This window comes from Microcaecilia unicolor, chromosome 1, assembly GCF_901765095.1.
Source record: "Microcaecilia unicolor chromosome 1, aMicUni1.1, whole genome shotgun sequence".
In the NCBI taxonomy this organism is placed as follows: Eukaryota; Metazoa; Chordata; class Amphibia; order Gymnophiona; family Siphonopidae; genus Microcaecilia; species Microcaecilia unicolor.
In genome coordinates, this window is record NC_044031.1 from 617,572,521 (window position 1) to 617,599,662 (window position 27,142).

General features: G+C 44.5%; 1 protein-coding gene across 1 annotated transcript in view; it reads left to right on the plus strand.

Annotated features, from left to right (window-relative positions):
- The window catches only part of LOC115460477 (UPF0598 protein C8orf82 homolog), a 93,807-nt gene extending 79,369 nt beyond the window's left edge, over nucleotides 1–14,438 (plus strand). Inside the window, exon 3 of the mRNA XM_030190241.1 lies at nucleotides 13,548–14,438. Coding sequence (XP_030046101.1) covers nucleotides 13,548–13,999 — 452 coding nt within the window. The 3' untranslated portion in view covers nucleotides 14,000–14,438. The remainder of the gene's footprint in view (nucleotides 1–13,547) is intronic.
- Nucleotides 14,439–27,142: the final 12,704 nt, after the last annotated feature.

A 27,142-nucleotide genomic window follows, 5' to 3' on the forward strand; every position in this document is an offset into this window, starting at 1 on the left:
CGAGCCTAGATCTGATGGCGTCATCGGCCAATTGCCAAGTGCCGCGCTTTTTCAGCAGAGGACGGGACCCTCGATCCCTGGGAGTAGATGCTCTTCTCCAACAGTGGCCGACACAAGAGCTTCTCTATGTGTTCCCGCCCTGGCCCATGTTGGGCAGGGTGCTAGACCGGGTGGCAAAGCATCCGGGCCGGATAATCCTGGTGGGTCCGGACTGGCCCAGACGTCCCTGGTATGTGGACTTGATCAGGCTCTCAGTCGACGATCCTCTGCGGCTGCCAGTGGAGCAGGGCCTGTTACATCAGGGTCCCGTGGTGATGGAGGATCCCTCCCCCTTTGGTCTTACGGCCTGGCTATTGAGCGGCAGCGTCTGAGAAAGAAGGGCTTCTCAGACAAGGTCATCGCCACTATGCTGAGAGCGAGGAAGCGCTCTACTTCTACTGCTTACGCCAGGGTTTGGCGTATCTTTGCAGCGTGGTGTGAAGCAGGCTCACTTTCTCCCTTCACTGCTCCAATTTCTTCAGTGTTGGCGTTCCTGCAAGAAGGTCTGGAGAAAGGCCTGTCGCTCAGTTCCCTTAAAGTCCAAGTAGCGGCTCTGACTTGCTTCAGGGGCCGCCTGAAGGGTGTTTCCCTGGCTTCGCAGCCAGATGTGGTGCGCTTTCTCAAGGGAGTTAATCACCTGCGCCCTCCTCTGCACTCAGTGGTGCCTGCGTGGAATCTCAACCTGGTGCTAAGAGCATTGCAGAAGCCGCCTTTTGAACCCTTGTCGAGGGCATCTCTGAAAGACCTGACGTTGAAAGCAGTCTTTTTGGTGGCTATCACTTCAGCCAGAAGAGTTTCCGAGCTCCAGGCGCTCTCATATAGAGAGCCTTTTCTGCAGTTCACTGAGGCAGGAGTGACTATTCGCACAGTGCCTTCCTTCCTGCCCAAGATTGTTTCTCGCTTCCATGTGAATCAGCAGCTCTGTCTCCCTTCCTTTCGTAGGGAGGACTACCCAGAGGAATACTCTGCTCTCAAATATCTGGATGTGAGACGTGTCATCATCAGATACTTGGAAGTGACCAATGATTTCCGGAAATCGGATCATCTGTTTGTCCTGTTTGCAGGTCCTCGTAAGGGTCTGCAGGCTGCTAAGCCTACAGTGGCAAGATGGGTCAAGGAAGCCATTGCAGCGGCTTATGTGGCCGCGGGGAAGGTGCCGCCTATCCAGCTGAAGGCTCACTCCACTAGAGCTCAGGCGGCCTCGATGGCAGAGGCCGGGTCCGTCTCCTTGGAAGAGATTTGCAAGGCGGCAACTTGGGCTTCGGCCCATACCTTCTCCAGGCATTACCGCTTGACTGTGGCTGCTCGGGCGGAGGCCCGGTTTGGAGCTTCAGTGTTGCGGTCAGGGATTTCAATGTCCCGCCCTGGGTGAGTACTGCTTCGGTACATCCCACCAGTCTATGGATTGATCAGCATGATGATATGGAAGGTAAAATTATGTATCATACCTGATAATTTTCTTTCCATTAATCATAGCTGATCAATCCATAGCCCCTCCCAGATATCTGTATTGGTTATATTCTGGTTGCATTTCAGGTTCAAGTTTAGTCTTCAGTTCCTGTTCAGGAGGACTTCGTGTTCAAGTTTTTCAATGGATTCTTCAAGAGTTGAGACGAATTTGTGTTACAATGAGCTGCTGCATTCCTCTCCCCTCCGTTTTACGGGGCTGGATTGAGACTTAAATTCTGCCGGCGCTCCCTCCCGCTTCGTGCGGCAGTAGGGCAGCTTTGTACCCCTCCCGCTTCGGCGGTGTTAGGGTCAATCAGCTCCTCCCGCGGTTGCGGTTGCAGGATAAGCCAGATTCCCCCCGCATCGGCGGGTGTGGTGTCCCTCCCCCGCTCCGCGGGGATGAGCTGGACAGATTCCCCTCCCCCACTTGTGTGGGGATGAGCTGGGTTAATTCCCCTCCCCCATTTCGGCGGTGGTGAGCTGGGCAGAGTGTCCCTTCGTGGGTGTAATTCTCTAAGTGCTGAGTCCTGCGGATGGAGCTTGGATATCGACATACTGAGGAGTTTCCGGCAGCACATGACCACATATAGGGAGGCAAAAGGATTGCTCTCTATCTCCACCTGCTGGTAGATGGACACAACCCACCAGTCTATGGATTGATCAGCTAGGATTAATGGAAAGAAAATTATCAGGTATGATACATAATTTTACCTTTGTGTTAAATTACACACTGCACGAGAAACAGAATCCCACAGGCTTGATTTTCAAAGCTATAGGCATGAGACTGTGAACAGAGCAAGAGAGGCATGAAAATAAAGAGTAGAAATCCAAGGGAGCCCTATGTTCTAGGAGGTGAGAAGCTAATGTGCACAGACAGGGAAAGGGACCTTGGAGTGGTATCTAAGGGCAATGAAACAGTGTGACAAGGCAGTGGCTGTAGCCAGAAGGATGCTAGGCTATATCGAGAGAGGTGTAGCCAGCCGAAGATAGGAGGTGTTGATGCCCCTGTACAAGTCGTTGGTGAGGCCCCACCTGGAGTATTGTGCTCGGTTTTGGAGGCCTATCTAGCTAAGGATGTAAAAAGACTAGAAGTGGTCCAGAGGAAGGCAACAAAGCTGGTATGGGGTTTGAGCCAATAGACTAATGAGAAGATACTGAAAAACCTGAAAATGTATACCCTAGAGGAAAGAAGGGACAGAGGAGATATGATACAGACATTTAAATACTTGAAAGGTATTAATATAGAAACCAATCTTTTCCAGAGAAGGGGAAACGGTAAAATTAGAGGACATGAATTAAGATTGTGGGGTGGTACACTTAGGAGTAATGTCAGGAAATTATTTTCCATAGAGAGGGTGGTTGAAGCCAGGAATGCCCTCCCGAGGGAGGTGGTACAGGCAAAAACAGTGACAGAATTCAAAATGGCATAGGATGAACACAGAGGATCTCTAATTAGAAAATAGATGGTATAAAAAAAAAACTAAACTTAAATGGCTGCCTAGGTGTGGATGTGCTGAGTGACGTTCAGATGGCAAATCTGGCTGTGATGAACTAGTGCAGTGCTGAGTGGTCTTTTACGGTCTGTGTCCTATAAAGACAAGATAGATAGGCTGGCATGCACAGCAACTCCAGTAGATGGAATATAAGGACAGGGCGGGCTGCTAAAGCCTATGTCCCAGAAGTGCCAAAGAAAGACCATGATTAAGTATTTTACATCACATTTATTGTTGTTTTAATCATAAATTGATAACCAGTGTGGACACACAAAACCAAAACAAAGGAAAAAAACACTTCCACAAGTAATCACCAGTCAAGCAAAGAGAGTGGAAGGCACCAGGACAAAGTCCAAGATAAGAACACAAGAGTATCCATACTAGGTCAGACCAGGTGTCCATCTAGCCCAGTATCCTGTTTCCAACAGTGGCCAAGCCAGGTCACAAGTACCTGACAGAAACCCAAATTGTGGCAACATTCCACGCTACAAGTCCCAGAGCAAGCATTTGCTTCCCCATGTCTGTCTCAGTAGCAGACTGTGGACTTTTCCTCCAGGAACTTGTCCAAATCTTCTTTAAACCCAGATACACTAACCGCTGTTACCACATCCTCTGACAAAGAGTTCCAGAGCTTAACTACTCGATGAGTGAAAAAATATGTCCTCCTATTTGTTTTAAAAGTATTTCCATGTAACTTCCTTTAGTGTCCCCTAGTCTTTGTATATTCGGAATGAGTAAAAAATCAATTTACTTCTACACGTTCTACACCACTCAGGATTTTGTAGACCTCAATCATATCTCCCCTCATCTGTCTCTTTTCCAAGCTGAAGAGCCCTAACCTCTTTAGCCATTCCTCTTACGAGAAGAGTTCCATCCTCTTTATTATTTTGGTCGCTCTTTGAACCTTTTCTAATTCCACTATATCTTTTTTGATATACGGCGACCAGAACTGAACGCATTACTCAAGATGCAGTCGCACCATGGAACGATACAGAGGCATAGAATTTCGATCTTATTCACCATCCCTTTCCTAAGAATTCCTAGCATCCTGTTTGCTTTTTTGGCTGACACCACACACTGAGCAAAAGATTTCAGTGTATTATCTACAACGACACCTAGATCTTTTTCTTGAGTGCCCGACTCAATAACCAGTTCCTAATCCACACCAGAACCTTGCCTCCTATCCCATGACTCTTTATCAAAAACTTTCTGAAAATCTAGATAGGCCAAGATGCTCAGTTTATTTCATAGAGAAGATACCACTGATTTTTGCATCAGTACACCCGTTTATCTATATGTTTCAGATTAGCACACTGGCTGTTTGGCCTCATTAGACTTTTGCGACTTACAGTTTTAGCACTGGTGCAACGTTGACAGGTCCTCTGATGAAAGGCATATGTGCTGAAACATGGCCTGTGTTGGGAAATTTTTGTCTCGTGTATCCTGTATACTGTATGTGAAGACTGTATTGTGAATACTTCTATTGGTTTTGTCCTGATGCCTTCCACTGTCTTTGATAATGAGTGTGACAGGCAGACTGGATGGTCCGTTTGGGTCTTTATCTGCTGTCACTTACTATGTTACCTCCTGACTGCCAGAGTTATCTCATATACAAGATAAGTAACTTGCCCAAGATCACAAGGAGCAGCAGTGAGATTTGAACCAGGCTCCCCTAGTTCTCAGCCAATTGCTCTCACCATTAAACTACTTCTCCATCACCAGGGTGAGAGTTTTCATCTAAAGTGTGAGGGTGACATAGTAAAACCCATTCTGAGACCTTTAAAAAAACTTTTTTCAAACTTCAGCATTTTCCTCTGTTTATACTTCCTCCGCTCTGATGCCACTGGATGACCTGCCCAGGCCTCTGAGGTACCTTTACTGGCCAGCATGGATGTACCCTCTGAGACCCCCCTCCCCGCCCCAATTATCTGGGAAATGGAGCCCTGATCTGCCAACACAAAATTAAAATGAAATCAAAGCTTGTCTCCACCATGTATTGAATGGCAGAAGTATTTACATTACAAAAGCTGTTTTATAGCGAGAGAGGTCACCCTTTGCAGACTTCCATATCTTTTTGTGTTAAATTACACACTGCACGAGAAACAGAATCCCACAGGCTTGATTTTCAAAGCTATAGGCTTGGGACTGCAAAGAGAGCAAGAGAGGCATAAAAACAAAGAGCGAGCAGTGGGAAGCCATTCTTAACATCCAGCTTCAGCTGCGCTTCATGCATACTGAGCAGAACAAGGATGAGAAAATAAACTGAAAAGATTCAGCATTGGATCGTGAGCATGTCATATATGAATACAGTCTTCTGCAGGGTAGAGAAATGATTATGGGGATGGAATAGAATGAAAAGAAGCTATGGAGGTTAGGACCTTTCAGCTTAGAGAAAAAACAGCTGCGAAAGAGGTATGATAGAGGTCTTTAAAATCATGAATGGGGTTGAGCAGCTAGATAGCAAATGGCTGGATTACCCTTTCAAGTACAACAGAGACTAGAGGACACTCTGACCTTAAGAGGCAGCACACATTCCAGGGTAATTCTATAATGTGTGTGTGAACATTTACATGTCAATTACACATGTACTTTAAAGGATTACCCCTAAATGTGCACCATCGCTTAGCTTCGTGGAGAGCCCTCTCAGTTATATTTGAAAGGAAGCCATTTCCTATGTAAATGGCAAGGAAGGCGGGAGTGCCAGAGAGGATGGGGAGGTTGGCACTGGGATGACAGAGTCTGTGATTGGGATGGTGTGTGTTCTTCAAGGGGTCTGTGATTGAGGGTGTGGGTATCTATTCCAGGAGGGGGTCTGTTAAGGGAGGGGTTGGTTCGGTGGGGGTCTGTGATCAGGGAGTTGTCTGTTCTGTGATCAGGAGGTTATCTTCTGGGAGAGGGTCTGTGATCAGGTGGTTGTTTAAAGAGGGATCTATGATTGGGGGTGTGGCTGTCTGATGAAGGAGAGAGTCTGTGATCAGTGGGAATTGTCTGATCCATTGGGGGGGGGGGAGCTGTGATGAGGTTGTCTCTTCTGGGAAGGGGATCTGTGATCGGTGGAGACCTGATCGAAGGGATGGACATGATGCGGAGGGGGTTGGATTGGGGGGCAGTGTAAACTGCTTTGTCTTTGTGTGCTACATATGTACGTTTGCTGAATGAATGACTTACATGTGTCTCTGCCGCTGTTTTGCAGTTTACATATGTGTCAGCACAGATAGTTTATAGTTTATTTCGATTTGCTAGACCACTTTATGTGCTAAAGCAGTTCAGAGCGGTGTACAGGCTAAAAAAATATGAAACAGGAAAGGAACTCCAACTAAAAATAGTAAAGGTCAGCATTCACATCATAGTTTAGACAGACAAGCAAGGAGAACAGTAAAAGAAGATCTGTAGCTGGTGATGCTCATGCCATCTAATCAGTCTGACCAGTGCATGTTTTCTAGCAAAAAAGGTGCCGGTACTCAAATGCCAGACCACCCTTCAGGGGTGGGGTGATCACTGAGGGACCCACCCCACAATAGCCAGGCCCCCTGCAACCAGTCACAGAATCTATGAAAAGGCAGAATTGGTGTGTAGAGCCTGAGCTCTTTTACTATAACTTGGGGACCATGAGTCAATTTTAGCAGACAATGAAAAAGGTGCCAGTACTCAGTACCCCCAAGTACCCCCTCAAAAAAAGCCCCGAGTCTGACCTGACCATCCAAAAGCCTGCCTAAAAAGCCAGGCCTTCAGGTTGGCCTTGAAGGTTTTATGTTTCAATCTTTTTTTATTGCAACCAACCACAATAACACAGTAAACAATGACTGTCCAACAGTTTCAAACATGCACAAATATGCTTGACCATGAAAATTATGCACTTTGTCAAACTAACTCTTATCTGGTTACAGCATTTGCTTATTCCCCCCCCTCCCCCCATCCTATCAATCCTTAACCCTTTCCCACCCCTACCTCTCCATTATAGAGCATAAGAATCTAAACATCGTCTCTTCACGCATCAGTACAATCAAGCAGTGGCGTTCCTAGGGGGGCTGACACCCGGGGCGGATCGCCGATGCGCCCCCGCCCCCCGGGTGCAACGCCCCCCCTGGAACAGCGCGACCCCCCCCCCCCCCCCCGGCTGCATGCCGCTGGGGGGGGGGGGGGGGTGCCGCGCGCCTGCCGGCTTTTCCTTTTCATGCTCCCTCTGCCCCGGAACAGGAAGTAACCTGTTCCAGGCAAAAGGGAGCATGAAAACGAAGAGCCGGCAGGCGCGTGGCACCCCCCCCCCCCAGTGGCGTGCACCCAGGGCGGACCGCCCCCACCGCCCCCCCCCCCCCTTGGTACGCCGCTGCAATCAAGGTAACCTCTAGAGGTTTAACAGGTGACTCCGGGCTGCCGGTGTGAGAGTTTGCCATAAGGGAGCCCAACATCGTTGAAATTTCTTCCCCGCTACTGAGTCTAAGGTAGAATGTTCTTGATGCTCTAGGCGCATTAAAAACAACATTCTGACTCTCCATGACTGCTTAGTAGGTGGCTTTCTTGATATCCACTCTGCCAAAATCATTTGCTTGGCAGCGATAGTTGCTTTTGTCACAAATTCCGTATAACCCTTGGGCCTGGGCGTACTCAGCCTAGGGTGCCCGAGCAGCAGGGCAGCGTCATATGTCCAATTTGAGCCCCATATCTGTGATACATAAGTTAAAATGTCTCTCCAAAATCTTTTTACTGTCCTGCATCTCCAGAACATGTGGCCTAGTGTTGCCCCATCTCCACCACACTTGGGGCACAAGCCCCAGGGGACACTCCCAAATGGAAGGCTCTACGAGGGGCCACGTACAGCTGCAACACAAATTTGTACTGCACTTCCCAGTGGCTCGCTGCTTTAGTTAGGCGCCTGATGGTTAAAATATGCGTTTTCACCTGTATAGCCATAATGTCAATCAATAGGTCCTCTTTCCACTGCTTTGCCAGTCGCATATAATCTACTTCTGCTGCCGTATCCCGGATGTGTCTGTGATGATAGGTTAGTGGCACTTCCTGCTGCGCCCCCCAGTGAGAGGCCTTGAAGGTTTTAAAGGAAGATTCACTACGAAGGGGAAATGGGAGATTGTTCCATGTATGTGGTGATAGAAAGAAGAAAGCACTGTGCCTAGTAGATTCATAGTGGACAATCTTGGGGCCAGGAAGGACAAGGCGATGGTCATGGAGAGAGCAAAGGGTGCAAGCAGGTAAATAAGGGGTGGTGAGGCATGCTAGATAACTCGGAAGGCCAGAGTGAAGCGCTTTAAAGGTTAAGATTGTTAACTTAAAGATTATACGCTGATCAATAGATAACCAGTAATGTTGTTTTAACAGAGAAGTGACGTGATCTGAACGACGGGCGTGACACAGCATTCTGACAGCAGTGTTCTGAAGAGTTTGCAATTGTTTTAAAGAAGATTGGGGTAGGCCTGTGTAAACAACATTACAGTAGTCAAGATGTGAGGTGAAGAAGGAGTGAATAAGAGCATGAAAATCATTGTGATTGAAAAGGTGACGAACTGCATGAAACTGGCAAAAAAGAAGGAAAGAAACTTTTGTCAGGTGCGATATTTGGAGTTTAAAGGAGAGAGAAAGGAGTCCCAAATGATCCCAAAATTCTGGAAACTACTGACCAGGGAAATTTGCGACCCAAGTAAAGAGAGTGAGGGGGGGGGAGGGGGTTAGAGAACCTGAGAACTAACAGGCAACAACAGTCTTGTCCGGATTAAGAATCAGATGATGCTCAATAAGCCACTGGGCAGCTGAGTCTAGGCAGGATTAGAGTGGGGCAATTGAAGGGGGAGAAGAGTAGGACGGGTAGGTTGGTAGATAAGGAGGATGTTGTCTGCATAACAATAAGCTGAGATACTGAAAGACTGGATGAGGGTTGCAAGGGGACTTAGAAAGAGGTTAAACAAAAGAGGGGAGAGAACGGACACCACAGTGTAACTCCTTAGAGCTCAAGGCAGATGACACAGTGAAAACCTGAAAAGAGCAGTGGGGTCAAAAAGAAGTTAACCAAACAAGTAGCTTGCCAGTAATACCGAGGGAGGAGAGGTGGGAAAGGAGTAAACAATGGTTAGCAAGGTCAAAATCTGCACTAAGGTATAGGGAAACTGCCAGAACAATCTTACGTTGGTCAAGGAGTTTATGAATTTCACTAAGAAGTGCTGACATTACTGTTTCTATGCTATGGGAGTCCTGAACCCCAATTGCCCTGTGTTTCCTATGTTTATGTTTGTAAAATTGATCCTCCCTCTACACATAGCCAGCACCTAACCTAGACATCTTTTCCTGGAGGCCGAGATACTGAGGCAGCCTGGGCAAAGAAATCATATTTGTTAATTTGGTGTTTAAATTTGGTTCAGTCCTGTAAAGTGGAGGAATGCCATCTGGGTTTAATTTACTCAGAAGTCTAGCTTTTGCTAGACCAGAGGTTAGAAAGGTCAGAGAGAAGTAATTATTTACCACATCTGGATACCATTATAAGTAAGGCATATTGCAGGCAGTTTAAAGGATTAGGCTAATGCTGGTTAGAAGGAGATAGTTTAGAGATAAATAATTCTAGATGATTTAGAATTTGTCTTATAAGGAATTCTGATTTCTGCTTATTTTAGAATATGTCTTATTCTGTGTAATTAATAAGTTCTATTTCTATGTAGAATATCTTTTCAATTCAGTGTTACATCTTTGACTGACTTTTCAAGTGAAGCTTTGTCTATAGTTTAAGAGGTCATCATCTGGTTTGAATTATCCACAGTCCTAGCTAGTTCTGTGTAGGAAGCTAGGTGAAAGAGGTCAGGGAAAGTCTTGATTAATTATAGCTAAATGAAGGACTGGTTTTCTGAAAGTAATAACAAATCATGTATGTGTGCTATTAAGCAAGATTGGCCCTTGACCCCTTAATGAATGCCAGAGTCCAGTTAGCAGTTAGTATGAAGCTATGACTGGGAATATGAGAATGTACTACTACTACTACTACTTAGCATTTCTATAGCGCTGCCAGGGTTACGCAGCGCTGTACAAGTTTAAACACGGGGAGGGAATGTAATAATAATAAAATGCAAGAGATAGGTGCCACATTGTCTAGTGTGAGAGGCCCCAGGTCATAGGTCAGTTTAGGAAATATCTCAAACCTATGTAACTGATATTTTTAAGTAATGTGTAAGTAATAATTAGTTCAAGGCAGGGTAATCAATCTATTCTTTACCATCTGGTGAGAAAGGGGGGCTAGAGAGGTGTAGGACCCTATATAACTGGGAGCAGAGGCAGCTTACGTTAGAAGAAGAAGAGAAGGAGCTGAGACAGAAGCCACAAGACACAGAGAGCTGAGAAAGAGAAGAAGAGACCTAGTGCTGATGTCCTACTTTGTTTGCTGGCAAATGAAGAAGATTTCTCTCTCATTCTGGTGTGTGGTGTTTGACTCCTGAAGTACCACAGATTCTGCTAACAATAGTGGTAATTCCTGCAACAATACGTCACTTTTAGATGGACCTATATGTGCATCCAGCCTTTTAAAATGATTCTCAGATTCTACACATGGTCACTTCCACATTTATTTTTTGCGGTAGACATTTGTGCACATGTGATCTGTGGCACTGAATATACATTTTATCTGTTAGGCTGTATGTGTAGCAATGATATCCAGCTACTGTCTGTATAGCTAAGCACTTTCATTTCCAGGGTCATACTTAGAAACTTTCCTAATAAAATCACCGTGGTATTTTAAAGCTTGAGGATGCCATTAGCATGGAATTGTCTGAGCATACTGTTCCATGTTTTTCATAGAGTGTTATGAGCAGGATGTGAGGTGGTCTTGGGTTAAGTATGGGGAGGGTCACATCTCTGCTATAGTGGGGCCGATGTGACTATCAGGAGCATTTTCGAAAGAGAAGGGCGCCCATCTTCCTACTCAAATTGGGAGATGGGCGTCCTTCTTTCAGGGTCGCCCAAATCGGCATAATCGAAAGCCAATTTTGGGCGTCCTCAACTGCTTTCGGTTGCGGGGACGACCAAAGTTCACAGGGGCATGTCGGCAGTGTACCGAAGGCAGGATGGGGGCGTGCTTAACACATGGGCATCCTCGGCCGATAATGGAAAAAAGAAGGGCATCCATGATGAGCATTTGGCCGACTTGGTCCCTTTTTTTCAGGACCAAGTCTTGAAAAGGTACCCGAACTGACCAGATGACCACCGGAGGGAATCGGGGATGACCTCCCCTTACTCCCCCCCAAGTGGTCACCAACCCCCTCCCACCCCAAAAAAAAAACTTTTTAAACATTTTTTGCCAGCCTCTATGCCAGCCTCAAATGTCATACCCAGCTCCATCACAGCAGTATGCAGGTCCTTGGAGCAGTTTTTAATGGGTACTGCAGTGCACTTCAGGCAGGCGGACCCAGGCCCATCCCCCCCCCCACCTGTTACACTTGTAGTGGTAAATGTGAGCCCTCTACAACCCACCCGAAACCCACTGTACCCACATGTAGGTGCCCCCCTTCATCCCTAAGGGCTATGGTAGTGGTGTACAGTTGTGGGGAGTGGGTTTGAGGGGTTTGGGGGGGCTCAGCACCCAAGGTAAGGGAGCTATGCACCTGGGAGCAATTTGTGAAGTCCACTGCAGTTCCCCCTAGGGTGCCTGGTTGGTGTCCTGTCATGTGAGGGGGACCAGTGCACTACGAATGCTGACTCCTCTCACGACCAAATGGCTTGGATTTGGTCGTTTTTCAGATGGGCGTCCTCGGTTTCCATTATCGGCGAAAACCGAGGTCGCCCATCTGTAAGGTCGACCATCTCAACATTTAGGTCATCCGTCTCTTAGGTCAACCTAAATGTTGAGATTTGGGTGTCCCCGACCATATTATCGAAATGAAAGATGGACGCCCATCTTGTTTCGATAATACGGGATGCCACGCCCCTTCGTGGGGACGTCCTCTGAGATGGGCGCCCTTAGAGATGGTTGTCCCCGTTCGATTATGCCCCTCCACGTGTGTTTTGTTTATTTTCTTAGAATCTGCCTTTACTAATCAGGCAGCGGAAGCAGTGGCCCGTCTCATCTCTCTGGGCAAAGTTACATATGCCCTCCAAATATCTAGCTTTCCCAACCTTTGACTAATGACAGTTTGTATTTTAAAATTGTGTATGTGACTTGTTACCCGTTCATTACAATGGATTATGTATTTTTTTAAACAATAAAGTAGGATTTTAAAACTGCAGGAGAAGAAACAATTTAGGACTCTGTTTACTAAGCCGCGCTTCACTCTTCAGCGCGCGCTAAAAATTATCATGTGCTAACAATAGAGACACCCATTATATTCCTATGGGTATCTCTAGCATTAGCGCATGCTAATTTTTAGTGTGTGTGCCTACAGCACGGCTTGGTAAACAGGGCCCCTAGTTTGTTGGAGAAAGGATTCAAGTTGTTTCCCGGAACTCTTTTTGGGAGGTGAATCATGTTCCTGCACTCCATGACATGGTTTACTGTATGAATATTGTATTTTACTTTATTTTCATTTGGGGGAAGGAGACCTCTGTGCAGTTTGGGAATAATTCTGTAAGGAACTTCTAGATTTAGGTGGCAAGATTGAATGCAGATGCCAGTATTGTAGGCTTTTATGTGTATATGTGAACTCGTAAATGATCAGTTTCTGATTAAGAGCTATTCTGTAGCTATGTGCCTGTAAATTGAAATCACAAGTAAAAACCCACCTATTCTCAGAGTCCTTTGGATAATTTGTATTCCGTTGTCACCCCTCCCTCTGCCTCCTCCCCATTTGTTTTATAATAGTTTTGTAAACTGTGCAATAGCCATGTTAGACCTCATACGGAAATAAATAAATAAATACATACATAAATACTTGATGATGATGTGTACTTTAAGGTGGACATGTTCAACCATGGAGCTTGAGTGGGTTGCACATTTACATGCATAGATTACAAATTACTCTACAAATTACTCTAGATCTACCTGCATCAAACAATCTAGTCGCTTTCCTATGCATCAGCGCTGCAATTGGCGTAAGTGCTCATGCCTAAAATATAGGCACAGATTTGACCTGTTAGGCTAGTATTCTATAAAGAAAAACAGGCACCCTTTTAAAGAATTATCGATACCTGGGCTTCTACATTTATGGGCCTTTTGTACATGTAGATGTTCAGCATAGCAGCACTTTCACTGTGGCAGCAAAGTTTCTACGTGGTGTTCCGTAAGGATGTGCATAAGTGGCAGAGTGTGTGAATGGAAGGTATGAGCGGTGCTCCCACTTATGCACATCACTTATAGAATACTGTCAGTTACATGGGTCCTGCCATGTTTAGGTGTTCACAGTTGTGCCAGGTTAATGGCTGGTGTAACTACGGGTACATAAATGTGAAGCTCGCTGGTGCTGGGTTACACTAATATTCTACACATGATTCTGGATGTCCAGATGCAGTTGTAGATTAGGTTCTCATTGTGTGGCATCAGGGCATCCTATTATATAATTAACCCCTTTATGTTTAGCAACTGCTATTTCTCATGTAATGGGAAGGAACTGAACATTTTATTCTTTTTTCTTATTTTGTTTACAGAGAAGCAATTCCTTGTTTTTTTCTTTAAGCAAATAAGAAAGAACCAAACAGGCCGCTATGAGGAGGAGTTTCCCTATGTCTCACCCTGTGGCAGAGAAAGGAACTTCATTCGCTGCGATGACCGCCCCATAGTCTTCACACACCTCTTACAAGACCCCAGCTCCAACAGTGAGCTTCTTTCCTATTGTGGTGGTGCAGAGAAGCTGACCGTGAAGTTTGAGCCAGAGAAGTTGGTGATGTTCCGAGACAATGGACGGGTTTACCATCCAGCCCCTGAGAAAACCGGAGGTGTAGGGTTGGTGAAATCAGCACTGGCATTTGAATTGAGCCCCTGCTTTGAATATGCAGCAGGCCCTGACAGCAGCCCCCCAACACACTTCAGATGGAACAACAAACGCTACAGCCTTACCAATGAGATAGTGCAGTTTATTGAATCAGAGAAAGGCTCCTGATAATAAGTATGGTGAAATCTGAAGTAAAACTGCCACATAGTACTGTGCCAGATATCTCCAGTAACACGGTTTGGAGCTAATCCCAGATTTTTCAGATATACTCAGTAGAGCCAAGATCAGGAAAAGAGGACTAAAGCAGAACTGCAAACTTGAGAAGAAAGCAATGTGCCTTTAAATAAACCAACAGCACCCTTGAGTTCTGGAGGAAATCTACAAATCCTTGTTGAGTAGAATGTAGCTGCATGATTTCCTCCAATGTTTCTGTATAAGTTAATCTTTGCCTCCTCACTTTTTGGTCTGCATAACAATTACATACAATTACGTATTCTGGACACAGACTTTGTATTTATTGATCTGTTTTTTTTCTGTATATTTGCATCTTGGGTAAACCCCATTGTACAAATCAACAATAAAATATGTCATGCAAAATGCTAAAGGATCAGGGACTGGACTTTGGGGGGGGGGGGGGGAATGTAAATAGAAGTAGGAGAAGCTCAAGGTTGAGGTGTTAACTAGTAAACAACTGCAATTTTAAGATTTATTAATTTTCCCAAAGTAGTTTCTAAATCTGCAAAGAAAATGTAAAAAAAATGTATGATTGAGATTTTGAAGATCACAAGGGTTAAGGGTAAGGGTCGTGCATTTGATATACCGCCATTCTGTGGTACAACCACAGCAGTTGTGAGAAGAAATCCGCTGAAACACGGAGAACTCAAACGTCCCACGAAAAAACAAGTGCTTCTGATGGTCCCCTTCTTTTTTTTAAAAAACAGTCTTTCTAAAGACTACTACGTCACACCTGAAGGATCATCTTTGATATTATTTAGCAATATTCTGTTCTAGAGTCTGCTGTAGGATCTCCAAAGGTTTGTCATTACTTTTGCTCCACAGCACTGTGTAAAGCAGACTCCTGATGCAGGCCTGACGGCCAAAACACGACGTTGTGTCGAGTCTTCTAATTATTAATAAAGTTGTTTATTAACGAACATCTTCCAGTTTCTGGTATCCTTGGTCGCTCTCCCACTTTTTTTACCCAACCACAGCAGTTTACATATTATATTCAGGTACTTTCTCTCTCCCTAGTGGTCTCACAATCCAAAGATTTGATGCCACTTATTTCTAGGATACATAAACCATAGTCCCTATTATTTACCATCTTTATTTTTTTCAACAATTTTTATTGAGAATAGAATCTAAAAGAAACAAGCAATGCAACAGAATCTTCTCACTTTTACAAAAATGTACCAACTCATCCCCCTCGTAATTCCATAGATACCCATTTTCCCCCTCAAGAACGAGAGAAAAGACAAAAACCTATAAGAGGTATGTTTTCTTATAACCTCTCACCTCCAATTATGAAACCCATTTCCAAAACCCCTCTTCCCCTATCCAGTACTATCCCCATCACTCTCCCCTTCCTATCCCATTAAGAAACAACCTCCCCTTTAATCCAAGAAATACTGAAGCATAGGGAACAAAACACATTGACTATTAAATAAAGCAACTATTTTAGGGGCACTTTTACTAAGCCGTGTAAGCTTGTACGCACACCCAATGCGTGCCAAAATGGAGTTACCGCCCAGCTCTTGTAATTTCATTTTTGGCGCGTGCCCGAAAAATAATTTTTATTTTCAGATGCGCGTATTGGACATGCGCCAAGTGGCATTTGACGCATGTAGGTCATTGCTGCCCAGTTACCGCATGAGACTTTATCGATGGGTCAATGGCTGGCAGTAAGGTCTCAGACCCAAAATGGACGCGCGGCAATTTTCATTTTGCCGTACCTCCATTTTCGGCAAACATTTTAAAAAGGCATTTTTTCAGGTGCACTGAAAAATGATTCTGCAAGTGCCCAAAACACGCGTCTACCACTACCGCAGGCCATTTATTAGCACGCCTTTGTAAAAGGGCCCCTCAGAGAATTAAGAACCAAGCTTTGAGCCCGTGGGGACAGTTATTGCAAATAAGGCTCCCAAATAAGCAAAAACTATTTATTCCGGCAAACAGTAAGGGAAGCCCCTCTTATTTACCATCTTTAAAAAAAGAGACCTTCTGATGCTGAGCAACCTGAGGTGCATTCTGTGGTTGTGTTAGAAGTTACAGCTCTACTTGAGAGCAGTGTTGTAAGGGTGTGTCCAAACATGACTATGGAAACTCAGACGAAGAGAAGGGAATTTTTCTTTTGAAACCTGCAATACTCCAACTAGTAGCCCAGTTTTTCTTTAAATTTCAATGTAAATTTTAATTAAGCCATCAAATATGTTTTTGAGCTATCTCAGCATGTTTCTTTTATAAATACCCAGAGAACTGTAGGTGCTCCTGTGGTGAATACTACATAATCCATCCTTTAACCTGGGAGAAGAGGACTGACGAGGCTGCCTAACTTTATTTTCCTATTAGTCTTTTGGATTGGATCTTTCCCTGTATGGTGGGCTTCAGTAATATGGGCAAATTTTCCTTTTCCTCTTTAAGGGGACCTTTTACTAAGCCACGCTAAAAAGTGCTGGCCGGCGGTAGTTTTAGCTTGTGGGTTTTCCGTGTGATCCAGCCAATTTTTAGCGTGGCTCAAAAAATGGCCAGATTTCAGTTTTTCCATTAATGGCAATGTGCTAATTTCCAAATTAGCACGTGGCCATTACCGTCTGAGCCCATAGCGCTTCCTATTTAGTAGGCAGTAAGGGCTTATGCGCTACTCTTGTGGTAATCGGGAATCAAGGCAATGTGCCTGCGCTGCCCTATTACCGCCAGGAATGCCTACTCCTCACCCCCGCGCTAGAAAATAAAAATTATTTTGTAGTGCGGGAAGCAGCGTGCAGCAAACTCAGAACTACCGCAGGGTGCTTGAGCCCTACCGTGCCTTTGTAAAAGGGCACCTTATTTTGTAATTCCTTGTTTATTTGGTTTGGATTATATTATTTGATGTACAGGTATATTTGCTTGATGGGTTAAACAGAAAATTAGTAAAATAATATATAACTGAGACAAAAAACTCCCTATATGTATAAAAAATAAAAATTATGCGGCAAATGCTGAGAAAATAAATTATAAAACTACGATAAAGGCACCTAAAATAAATTTTGAACAGAACGTGCCTGAGAATATGAGATGAAACCTGACATCTTTATAGAAATAGATAAATAAAAGAACAAGGCGTGAGAGAGAAATGAAGAGAGTAATTCACATACTTCAACCTATATAAATAGTGCACAAGAAGCAAATCTTTCTCAGCAGAAAGGATGTTTAAAGGGATAAACTTAGCGACACAAGAAATTATTTCTTTAGGAAAGGGTGGTGGATGTATGGAAGGAGAGGAGGCCAAAACAACCACAAATGAGAGAGACTGTGACCAACCAAAGGTGAATCTGTACAGCAAAATGAAGGGGCAAACAGAAGACTTATTCAGCAAAATTGATAAATAAAGAAACAGGGTACACAGGTATTAGTATAAATATAAGCTTAATCAACGTGGAGGGGCATAATCGAATGGCGCTGGCCATCTATATGGAAGGCCCCGTAAAGCGGCGCCCCGACCGTATTATCGAAATAAGATAGCCGGCTATTTTTCGTTTCAATAATACGGTCAGAGCCAGCCAAATCTCAGCATTTGGGCCGACTTTAGAGATGGCCGGCATTGGTTTCCGGCGATAATGGAAACTAATGCCAGCGATCTCAAACCTGGCCAAATCCAAGGTATTTGGTCATGGGAGGAGCCAGCATTTGTAGTGCACTGGTCCCTCTCACATGCCAGGACACCAACCAAGCACCCTAGGGGGCACTGCAGTGGACTTCAAAAATTGCTTCCAGGTGCATAGCTCCCTTACCTTGGGTGCTGAGCCCCCCCCCCCCCCCCAAATCCACTCTCCACAACTCTACACCACTACCATAGCCCTAAGGGGTGCACCTACATGTGGGTACAGTGGGTTTTGGGGAGGGGTTGGAGGGCTTCCATTTACCACCACAAGTGTTAACAGGTGGGGGGAATGGGCCTGGGTCCACCTGCCTGAAGTGCACTGCACCCACAAAAAACTGCTCCAGGGACCTACATACTGCTGTCAGGGAGCTGGGTATGACATTTCAGGCTGGCATAGAGGCTGGCAAAAAAATGTTTTTTAATTTTTTTTTTGGTGGGAGGGGGTTGGTGACCACTGGGGGAATAAGGGGAGGTGATCCCTGATTCCCTCCGGTGGTCATCTGGTCAATCGGGGCACTTTTTTGAGGCTTGGTCCTAAAAATAAATTGACCAAGTGAAGCCAGCCAAGTGCTCGTCAGAGCCGGCCTTCTTTTTTCCATTATCAGCCGAAGCCGGCCATCTCATAACCACACCCCCGTCCCGCCTTCCATACCCTGTGGAAATGCCCCCTTTAATTTTGGCCGGCTTTGCAACGGAAAGCAGTTGGAGACGGCCAAAATCGGTTTTCGATTATACTGATTTGGCCGGGTTCTATATCCCATTCAAACGTAATCTATCGGAAATTATGGATGATATCAACCACAGCTTCCAAATTATGCATTCATGGGCGAATGCTTTTCAATTAATACTTAACGCAGAAAAAACACAGTGTCTTATACTTACATCACAATTTAATACAAACAAATTCACCTCCATAACCACTCCAAACTTTTCCCTTCCTGTCTCAGACACTTGAAGATTCTTGGAGTAACCATTGATCATAACTTCACACTTGAATGCCATGTTAAGAATACAACTAGGAAGATGTTTCAATCAATGTGGAAACTCAGAAGAACAAAACCTTTCTTCCCAAGAGGCATTTTCCGCAACCTGGTACAATCAATGGTGTTGAGCCATCTAGATTATTGCAATGCGTTGAAAACTGACTGTAAAGAGCATATCCTCAAGAAACTTCAGACAGCCCAGAACACCGCAGCTAGACTCATTTTTGGAATGTCAAAATACGAAAGTGCAAAACCCCTAAGAGAGAAGCTCCATTGGCTCCCAGTTAAGGAACGTTCTGTGTTCAAAGTTTGCACACTGGTTCATAAAATCATTCATGGAAATGCTCCGGCATACATGTCAGACCTTATTGATTTACCTCCCAGAAATGCTAAAAAATCAGCATGCACATTCTTGGGACTCCACTTCCATAGTTGTAAAGGTTTAAAATACAAACTAGTTCATGCGTCCTGCTTTTCTTACATTGGCACGCAGCTGTGAAATACATTACCACTTGACCTAAAAAATATTCATGACCTTATCAACTTTCGAAAATCACTAAAGACTTACCTTTTTAACAAGACTTACCATAATCTCTACTATAATAAAAAGCACCTCCAACGTTCTGAAGCGGACTCCATGGCTTCACTGAAGTGAAGGGTTCGTAAGGTTCGTCAGATTCGTCAGTCTGTCACCATCTCTCTCTGCCCCGCCCTCGCGTCAAAACGTGATGACGTCGAGGGCGGCTGACCTTTCAGAGGTGCGAGGGCGGGGCAGAGAGAGATGGTTTCAGACTGACGAATCTGATGAAGCTTAATAACCCTTCACCAGTGAAGCCACAGAATCAGCTTCACAACGTTACAGGTGCGTTTTATTACACTACACAGCTCCCTAATTTTGCAGATAAACATCGCAGGGTGGCTGGGGGGGGAGGGGAGAGGGGGGCAACGACCCTGGAACTGGGAGGGGGGGGAGAGAGGGGGAACCGACCCTGGAACTGGGGCGGACCCTGGAACTTGGAGGGGGGCGGGCGGACCCAGGAACTGGGAGGGAGGGGGAGAGGGCCGACCCTGCAACTGGGAGGGAGGGAGGGAGTGGGGGGGGGAACCCTGGAACTGGGAGGGAGGGGGAGGGGCCACCCTGGAACTGGGAGGGAGGGTGGGAGGCCCCTGGCACACACTCTCATTCTCACACACACAGTCTCGCACCCAGTCTCACTCTCTCTGTCACACACACTCACACTCACTCTCTATCACACACTCTGTAAAACACACACACTCCGAGGAAAACCTTGCTAGCGCCCGTTTCATATGTGTCAGAAACGGGCCTTTTTACCTAGTAATCAATAATAGGAACTCAAGCACATCACTACTTACTAGATAATCTGTCTGTTTTCTGATTTATCGAATTGACTATATCCATTATGTTACACTTGTTTTTTATGTAACCAATTGTTTTATCTACTCTTGATTGGCAATTGTCAGGATGTATTATTATAAGCCACATTGAGTCTGCAAATAGGTGGGAAAATGTGGGATACAAATGCAACAAATAAATAAATAGTCTAGCCGCATAGACAAGAGCAGCCCTATTCTACTCTTGCCCTGTCTGGTTTCAGGTTTCAAAATAGTCATCCTGACCCCTAGTGGTAGTCTCACAGTACCACAGCTATGGGTCATTCTTCCATATAAGGGCAATTCCTGGCTCCCTTTGAGGAGTAACACTGTTTTATGCGTGAAAATGCATACACCAGAAATCCAAAAGCATGTGCATAAGTTTACTCCCTGAGCTAGCTCCATCTCCAGGAATACCTCCCCTGGTGTGCTGGGGAACTATGTGCTTAAGTTTGCCCACAGATATGGTGGGTAATTTTTTAAAAGTCCCTGTCGAAGCATAAAACCCTGTTTGAAAATTACCCTCAAAATTAGCTTTTCTAAATGTATTAAGTGCTTGGAACTTATTTTGTGTTTCATGCGTGCTTCAGACTACTCTCATCAATTGGTTTACTCTGCCCCACTTTGCCAAATAATTAGTATAATGTGCTTTATATTTAAACTTTGTCATGTAAAAGTGAAGTGACCCAGATGGTTCATATATGCCAAGCTACCTAGTGAACCAGAACCAAACCCAAAGATCTTGAGTAGCAGCTGAAACCAAACTGGAACCAAACCAAAATATAATGGTTTCACTCCCTGCCCTTCAGAGTTTTATCCCATTTGTCTTAATGTTTCTGCTTATGGAGAGAGCAGTATTATAAATGATTGAGGATGTGCCTATTATATTCTACGAGTGGTACGACATAGCTTGAATGACTAATAATTCGTTTTCATGGATTTCTGGTGTAAAACCTAGACCTCCCTACTGGATTGTATGAAATGTCTTAACAGCTGAGATGTGGGAAATGGCTCAGAAAAAACATCCTAGGAGCTGGTAGGATCTTTTAACTTCCCCTCATGTCCCCACAGATTTCTGGAGGTGTCTCTTGTTTCTCTGCATAGAGCATTACATTCTGGTGGTGTTCTGTACACTTCTGCTTCTGAGCTTGTCTCAATCATCTGAATGACTATTCTACAGAAGCTGCTACAATGGGTTCATTTTGAAGAAACTATCACATAAATATTGTTTTCTGGATTCCTGTCCTTCTTAACTATTGGAAAAAAATACCCTTTCTGGCATTATGAACTGGCTCACCAAGGGCCCTGTTTACTAAGGTGCGCTAGCGTTTTTAGCGCATGCTAACTGTATAGACTCCCATAGGAAAATTATGGGTATCTACATGGTTAGCATGCACTAAAAATGCTAATGCGCCTCTAGCACAGCTTAGTAAACAGGGCCCCAAGTTTGTTAACACTTCTTTACAAGAAAGTCATTATCTAGAAGGTCTATCAGACGTAGTGTTGACACCTCATATTCGTAGATAATTATTGTCCTGTTGTCAGTATTCCCTGGTTGGCTAAATTGGTTGACTTTGTAGTCAGCAACTAATTATTACATTTTCTTTCTTCCCATGATGTTTTACGTCCTACTCAACACGGCTTTAGGCTGTTACATAGCACAGAGTCTTTGCCCCTGACTATGATTTCTGAAATCAGGAATAAGCAGAGGGAGGAGGCAAGTCATTCTCTTGCAATTTGACATTTCAGCAGCTTATGATGCTATAGATCATGTTTTATTATTATACAGACTCAGTGAATTAGGTATGTTGGGATCAGTTGTAGACTGTTTCTTTGGATTTCTAATGAATTGAAAATATTATGTGGAAAAAGTATGACAAAGTATCTGCTGTCTAGCAGACAGGTTGTGGCATTCCCCAAGGTTCACTGCTATCATAATCATTATTCAATATCTAAGCCCACTGGGGCAACATTTATCATGATTAGGAATTTTGATATTAAGTTATACAGATGACATCTTTCTTCTCTGTCCAGAACAAAGCTCTTTTGAGAAAACAAAAATTAGTGAATACATTTCACAGATAGATATCTGAACTAACGAGAATCATTTGAAACTTAATAAATTAAAAACAAAATTGCTTTGGTTTGGAAATTATGATAAAATTCCAGAGAAAGAGCTTACTTTAATATCAGGAGAAGTTTTGAAAATAGAGTGTGGGTACTGGGAATTATTATGGATTCCAAATTAACATTTGAGTCCCAGATTAACCCCCACTGTTTACAAAGCCACATTAGTGGCTGTTGCGGTAATGCCAACACAGCCCATTCACTTTGAATGGGCTGTGTTGGCATTGTCGCACGGTAGCTGCTAGCTTGGCTTTGTAAACGGGGGGGGGGGGGGTAAGTCTTTAACAAAGAGATTCTTTTTTAAGTTATGACAGCTAAGATTAGTCATGTCCAACCTGAGTTCAAACAGTTTCAGAATTATTACTCAATTAACATTATTACCACAATTAGACTACTGTAATTCATTACGTAGGTCATTGATATTGAGGTAGAGTGCTACTCCTTTGTTGAATGAGCTGCACTGGTTGCCTGTTAATTTATATATTGAGTTTAAAATGGCATGTCTGGTCTTCAAATCTCATCATAATATGAATTCAGAGAACTTAACAGATATGATTACTATTTGTAAAAATTGGAATACTTCTAAAGATCAACATAATTGGAAGATTTATTTTCCTTCAATGTAAAATATTTCAAATAAAAAACAACTCAAGCAGTCTTTTTCATTTCAGGGAGTAAAAGTATTGTAAGTCCTGCCCCCTCCTGAGAGTCAAACCTCCAGGAAAGTAAATCAGAGTGCCTTTTGTCTGTAGTCGGGCCAGGCGCTCTGAAGCTTTCTCAGGAGCAGGGTGAGGGATAAAAAAAAAACACTACTAAACTCCTTGCTCACCTTAGGAGGATGAATAAGGAAGTTAGACTCAATTTGTTTCCCAATTGAACTCAGTTCTCTCAAAACTTAAAAGAATCAAACCTATGACTTTGAAAGCTAATACTGTTTTTTTATTCTTATATTTTCAAATTGAGCTATTCAACTATGTAATGTATAGACAAACTGTTTCTTTACAAATGTAATTCCACATTCAGTTTTGGTTTACAGAACCATCTTCAGTTCAAGTAAGTATTTTATTAACTCTCACTTTTGCTTTAAGCAAATTCAGACTGACAAAGTTTTCATTTAGGATTGGCACTTATCTGCAATAGATCAATCTGTAGCCAATTAGAGCAGATTCTTTCTTGCGTGGGGGCCCTTGTAGAAATCTTTGGTGTAGGATGCTCCACGGGTTTCTTCTCCCTAAACCTCACTTTAAAAAAATAACACAAACTGGGAGGCAAAACTCTAAACTCCCTATATTTATTCCAGAATAAACTCCTTCCTGGGTGACATGCAATTAGTGCATAATACTGTGGCCACATACACTAATTAAAATAAAATAAGTCAGAGGGATTTCTCTCTGCAAAACCTATTTCTCACTGTGTGTCCCTATTCTAAAGTGCTGCAGCAGGCTCTGGCACTGCACTCAAGCACCTCACACAGTCACTCATTCCATAATCAGTTAGCACTCCAACATTCCAGCCCACAGACCTTACATAAAGTCAGCACATTTCCCCTTATAACAGCTGGATTTTCTTTAACTTCATAAACCCCTGTTTCAGATCACTGCCACACCACATTCCTTTCACACAGACGTAGCTTTAAAATTTCCTTTCTCACAGATTAAACTCACCTACAAACTCCCCTCAGACACCCCTTTAACTTCCACACTCTCCCCCAGACCTCCTTATCATTTTCCCCAATTAGTACCTGTGCCAATCAAAAATCACAGTCCCTCTCACTCTCACCAGTCACCCACAGCCAGTGTCTCCACTGTCTTCCCGACATTTATATCTTCCCTAAAGAAAACTTCAAATTATTCCTCTCCCTATCACAGATCACCACAGTCCTCTCACTTTCAGTGCTCTTCATCTGTTTCTTCTGCCCAACTTTCACACTCAAACATACATATATCCTCTTCATCTGTTTCTGCCCAACTTCCAACTGACCAGGGTTGCCAGGTAGAAATTTTTTTTCCAGCCCAATCCAGGCCAGAAACCAGCCCAAAACCCGCCCAAACACAAACCCCGCCCCTGACACCCCCACCCCTGCGTCACCGGCCCCGCCCCCGCCGTCACCGGCCCCGCCTCCCACGTCATCGGGCCCGCCTCCCCGTCATCAGCCCCGCCTCCCCATCATCAGCCCCACCTCTCATGTCATCGGCCCCGCCTCCCACGTCATCGGCCCCGCCTCCCACGTCATCGGCCCCGCCCAAAACGTCACTAACCTCGCCCAAAAACGTCACTAACCCCGCCCCCCGCGGCCGAAAAAAATCAAAAAGCCCAAAAAGCCGCCCGGAAGCCCTAAAAACCGCCCAAAAAACCGCAACCCGCCGCGGGCAAAAATTTCCCGCGGCGGGTCGCGGAAAACCGCCCAATTGGGCGGTAAAACCGCCCACCTGGCAACACTGCAACTGACCAGCAAGCTGTTGCCAAGGCAACCAGGTCTCAGCTTGCTCAGCTGTTGTTCCATGGTGATGTCACTTTAGAACCCATATTTTTTCCTCTGGAGCCCAGTCAAGATTATTTTAACCCCTTGGGTTACATTATGGAACCAATTATCTACGCAGATTAGACAGCTTTTGTCTTATTATTTATTCCAAAAGGCTTTGAAAACTTAGGGGGTCTTTTACTAAAGCTTAGCTCGAGTTATATGCAGCAAGGCCCATAGGAATAAAATGGGCACGATGATGAAGAACTTAAACAAGACCTCGGCTGGGCTGGCGGGGGTTGGAGTCCCCCACCAGCTGAAGCAATATTTTTAAAAACCGGCAGGAGGAAGCGGACCTCGGGGGTAGGTGACGGCGGTAGGCGGGGAAAGGGTTGACGGCGGTAGGCGGGGGAGGGTTAACGGCGGTAGGGGGAGGGTTGACGGCGGTAGGGGGCTGCGGCCGGGGGGGCTATAATGTGCCCCCTCACTCTAGCCCCTGCCCCCCCTACCGCCAAACCTCAGATACGCCCCAGTTTGAGAAGGGAAATAAAAATGTTAAAGAGGACTGACTGCAAGGTGAGGGGAAAGGAGGGAGATGGACTGTGGTGGGGAGAAGGGGAAGCCTGAACCACATAGATGGAGAGATCAGGGAGAGGGGGGTTCAGGGATCAAGGGCCCCCTCCTTAATCTCTGGCCTGGGCCCCACTATGTCTAAAACTAGCCCTGTTTCTAGTTAACAATCATCAGGCAAGAAGCAAAGAACAGCATAACCAATTAAATGAAGAGGCTTCTATCCTGTCAGTAGGTAAATAAGATTCATTTCACTTTATTATGCTGACTGTTCTGCTGGTGAGTAATTAGAGTTTCTACGCTTGTGAGGAGGAGGGGGTGGGTTCTATCTTTCCTGCATTGTCAATTTTCTTTCCTTTCCTTAATTCATCCTCTTGGATGGATCACCCTTTCAGGCTGGAAACGCCGCTTGGAAGAGATGTCAACAAATCCAGAAAATACAGACTGAAAAAGTCCTACAAACTGTAGAATTTGCACTAAAACTGCAGAAGACATCAGCAAAGTGCTTGAGAGAATGTGGAAGATTTACCTCAGTAATCTCAGACATGAGGGAGCTAAGTCTTCAAGGAGGGTGCTAACTTTTAGGTGCCAAGAATGCAGACAAATGCAAATATTTTTATGGAAACCGCTTAGAGTATAAGTGGGTTAGAAGTGTTTAAAATAAATAAATGACCAGATTACAGCGTATATATGCATAATTGCCAATAATCCAGCTATGGCTATGCTATATAATGGTGCCTAGATGCAGTGGCATATAGTCAGACTCTGGGCAAAACCCGGGTGGATGCACAGTTATGCATGTAAATTCTAGAATTATGTGTACACATTTGCCCTGCTGGCTAGTATCCTTTCAAGCAGGGGTGTCCAACCTAGGCCCTCACCCAGTGGGGCTTTCAGGACTTTTACAATGAATTTGCATGAGATCTATTCGCATACAGTGGAGGCAGTGCATGCAATAGATTTCATACATATTCATCGGGGAAATCCTGAAACCCAACTGGGTTGCGGCCATTGAGGACCGACGGACACCTCTGCTACAAAAAAAAGTAGGCACCTGCTTTCCATAATAAAATAAGCCTCAGAAAGGTGCCCTCCTTGTATAGAATTGCCCTCTAGGTCTGTTTCTCTACCTAGTCCTCAGGGCACACCTAGCCTGTCAGGTTTTCAGGATATCCACAATGAATATGCATGAGAGAGATTTGCATGCACTACCTCCTTGGTATGCAAGTCTATCTCATGCATATTCATTGTGGATATCCTGAAAACCCCACTGGCTGGGTGTGCCTGAGGACTAGGATGAGAGCCCCTTTTCTAGGTATCTGTCACTATTTCCCCAAATAAAACCCATTAAACCTAATGTGCATGTGTCAGCACCTGTGTTTGGTTAGTATGGAACCTCCTCTGCTATTTCCTGCCATGTACTCTTTGCATTTTGCTTGAGTCTCCTTGATTTTATTTATTATTTTTTTTTTTAATTTTTGTTACATTTGTACCCCGTGCTTTCCCACTCATAGCAGGTTCAATGCGGCTTACATATTATATACAGGTACTTATTTGTACCTGGGGCAATGGAGGGTTAAGTGACTTGCCCAGAGTCACAAAGAGCTGCCTGTGCCTGCAGTGGGAATCAAACCCAGTTCCCCAGGACCAAAGTCCACCATGCTAACCACTAGGCCACTCCTCCCCTCCCTTTTCAGCCCTGCGTTCTCTGTATTATGCGAGAGTTTTCCATAGCTGCCAACCTAGCCCATTCCAGTAGGGACATTTTGAAAGTAATTTTATAAGAGAGAGTCTACTAAAAGTGCAGTTCAAGTTGCCTATTTTAAGCCCTACTTTTCTTTATCAAGCACTATTGGAGCCCATTTACTAAGCCGCAGTAAAAAGTGGCCTGCGGCAGTGTAGATGCATGTCATAGGCAC